The sequence below is a fragment of the Vicia villosa genome, unplaced genomic scaffold, assembly GCF_029867415.1.
Source record: "Vicia villosa cultivar HV-30 ecotype Madison, WI unplaced genomic scaffold, Vvil1.0 ctg.003185F_1_1, whole genome shotgun sequence".
Taxonomy (NCBI): Eukaryota; Viridiplantae; Streptophyta; class Magnoliopsida; order Fabales; family Fabaceae; genus Vicia; species Vicia villosa.
In genome coordinates this window covers 240,972-244,344 of record NW_026706134.1, presented here as the reverse complement: position 1 = coordinate 244,344, position 3,373 = coordinate 240,972, and the positions used below count along the sequence as shown (strand labels likewise).

The window sequence follows — 3,373 nt, the reverse complement described above, 5'->3', positions numbered from 1 at the left end:
ATGAATCGGACCATAGCCTCTATGCATCGAACCATAAGTGTATGGTTCGGACCATACGACGTTTGCATCGACTCATATAAGTTGAGAAGCTACTGGTTTGTGATTTATCACAGTATGTATCGACTCATGAAGTCATGAGCCAACTCATAAAGGCTCATGAATTGACACATAGGCATTAAGTGTCGAATCATAACTGTAATTTTATGTCTAACTAATTCTATTTCATATATAAGCAACTTTTGACAGATTGGAAAGGACGTGTCATTCTACCAACATTTGAGAAAAGCAAATTGAGTATTGTGAGCACCAGAAATTTGAAAGATACTTCATCTTCTTCCCAGAAATTGAGTATTGCACAACCATCATTGCAAATTGAATCAAAGGTTTCATTGAGATAACATTCAGTGGTACGATCGTGGATCTAGCTGAGTCGAAGATTCGAAGGGGATTTCGAGGAAAAACCAGAGGTTTGTCCAGCAAGAACGGGGGAGTTCTTGTGGGTTTGTTAGTCACGATTGCACAAGTCAGATTCAGCCGCAGCGTAGGGTTTGGAGATCGGAGCGATTTCGCAAACGAGTCGTGGAAACGGTGAATTGATTGTGGATCTTGCAAGAAGTTTCTTGATCAGCTCAAATCAAGAGAAGGTTTATACAAGTGAAGAAAATCTGTGTGATTCGTTCTTTATCATTGTATGGAAACCTTGTGAACAATTTTCAGCATATTGATATAGAAATTTCTCAATTCCGATTCGGAAATTAAGAGGGAGACGTACCCACCTGCGAGGACGATAGTGGGGAACTTCCTTACCAAACTGCTCCGCGTATCGTATTATTTCTTTACTCCTCTTTACGTTTTCGACACGTTTGTGATTCAATTGGTGAAACTGAATTTAAATTCATTGATACAAGGCTGTAAAATCTTTTGACATAAACTTCATAGCCCTCTATCAGTGAATCAAGTATCACCAACTGTTTGACAAAATTACTTGTTCATTTTCTTTCATTGGAAATAGTTGTTTGGTGATAAGTGCATTAAAACTGAATCGTTCATTGTGTTATCTCATCACTTTCATTCACATAAAATCCAGCAACATCTCGCGTGTCCGGTTTTCCAGTAGCCGGTTTAGATTAGACGTTTTTGGATTCAGGACCGTATATAGCTTTCCGCCAATTTTGTGAAAAATTCTCTAAAAACATTTAAATCCGTGAATTTAAATAAGGTGATCTATTCACCCCCCCCCCTCTAGCTCACTTGCCACAGCGTCTAACAAGTGGTATCAGAGCACCGGTTCGCTGGTGCTTTGTAGCTACTTCAAACGATATGGCATCTAAACCAAAGGGGGCGTATACTAGAGCGCCTGTTTTTAACGGTGAAAACTATGGCTATTGGAAAGACTGCATGCGAGTTCATATAACTTCGGTTGATAGGCATGTATGGACTGCCATTCAAGATGGACCATTTCAAATTACCATGGTGAATGCTGCAGGAGCCATTGTGCCTAAACCTGAAAATACTTGGAATGAAGATGATGAGAAAAAGTACGCAAGCGATTGGAAAGGTCGAAATATGTTAATTTCAGCTCTTGGTGTTGATGAATACTATCGTGTTTCTCATTGCACGACTGCTAAAGAAATGTGGGATGCTTTAGAGGTTGCCCACGAAGGTACCTCCGAAGTAAAACAGTCCCGTATCAACACACTCAATCAAGAGTTTGAGCTCTTTCGCATGAAACAAGGAGAATCTATCTCTGAAATGCAAAAGAGATTTATTCACCTTACTGGTCGATTAAATGCTCTTGGAAGACCTGTTTCCAATGAAAATGCTACTAATAAAATTTTGAGATGTCTTAGAAGGGAATGGCAGCCTAAAGTTACAGCCATCAAAGAGGCCAACGATCTCACCACGCTAACTATCACATCGCTGTTTGGTATGCTCGAAGAACATGAGCAGCAACTGCAAAGTCTAGAAAACTATGAAAACAAGAGTAAAAAGGAAAAGAATAGAGACAAGGAGGTGGAGAAGAAGCCATTAGCTCTCAAAGCTTCTAGTTCCAAGTCCTCAAAGATAGACAAATTTGATGATGACTCAACTAGTGATGAAGATTCGGATGATGAAGAAATGGGGCTGTTCGTTCAGAGATATAATAGATACATACGAAGAAATGGAATCAAACACTCCGACAAAAATCTAGCGAAGTTTCGTAGACAATCCACCAAATCAAAGCAAGAGGAAAGTAAGAAATATAGAGGCAAAGGATCCTGTTTTAATTGTGGAAAATCTGGACACTACAAAACTGAATGTCCCAAAATTAAGAAAGAAAAAGGGCCGGTATCAAAGAAATCCAACAAACAAAGGCGAGCTTACATAGCATGGGAAAGTGATAGTGAATCGTCAACTGATGAAGACTCAAGTGACGATGATGAAAGCGCAAATCTATGTCTCATGGCTCATGACTACAACCAGCCTCACCACAAGAAGAAAAGCGATCAAAAGAAAGTAAGACAAGCCTACTATAATAACTTTAACTCTCTTACTTTTTCTGAACTGAAAATAGCTTTTGAAAAACTGCATAAAGAAGCCGTTGAAGCTTTTAAACGACTATCCTCCGACAAACAAATTTTTTCACACTTGGAGGGTAAAGTTTACAAAGCCGAACAAGATCTAAAAGATCTAAAAGCTAGCATTGCAGAAAATACAAAGAATATTGATGGATGTATAGAAACTAGATATTGTGGAGTATGTCACATTTGGCAGCAAGAGGTAAAAACTCTTAATGCTAAATTGGAAAAGGCTTTACAACCCAAGGTTACTTTTGCTATTGATCCAACGAATTTTAAAAAGACATTGAATCCTCCTTATGCAAAATATTCATTTGTTGAAAAGATTGCAAAGGATTCAATTAGCAAAAGTAAACAATTCCATCATCATGGTTTATGTCATTATTGTTGTCGAAAAGGTCACACCATTGAGAAATGCAAGTTTAGGAGATTCCTAGTTCCTAAAGGCATTTACCAATGGAAACCCAAAGACAACCATGTTACTACTTACCCTATTGGACCCAATGAAAATTGGGTACCAACCTCTCTCTTTTGATATTGCTGATTGAATGCCTTACACCCGTGGATAGACGATGGTTTCTTGACAGCGGATGCTCAAGGCATATGACCGGTGACATATCACTCTTCATTGATTTCAAGGCAAAGAAGAAGGGATATGTTACTTATGGAGACAATAACAAAGGAGCAATTCTCGGGAAAGGTAGTGTAGGTAATCCCTCTACCACTACTATTTCAGATGTCCACCTTGTAGAGGGGCTTAAACATAACTTGTTAAGTATTAGTCAATTGTGCGACAAAGGTTACAAAGTGACTTT

The 3,373-nt window shown here is 38.6% G+C and overlaps 1 protein-coding gene across 1 annotated transcript; it reads left to right on the top strand.

The window, feature by feature from the left end:
• The first annotated feature begins 1,320 nt into the window (after positions 1-1,320).
• LOC131640543 (uncharacterized) lies at positions 1,321-3,093 on the top strand. Its single transcript, XM_058910943.1, has one exon. The coding sequence runs from the start codon at positions 1,321-1,323 to the stop codon at positions 3,091-3,093; it is 1,773 nt and encodes a 590-aa protein (XP_058766926.1).
• Positions 3,094-3,373: the final 280 nt, after the last annotated feature.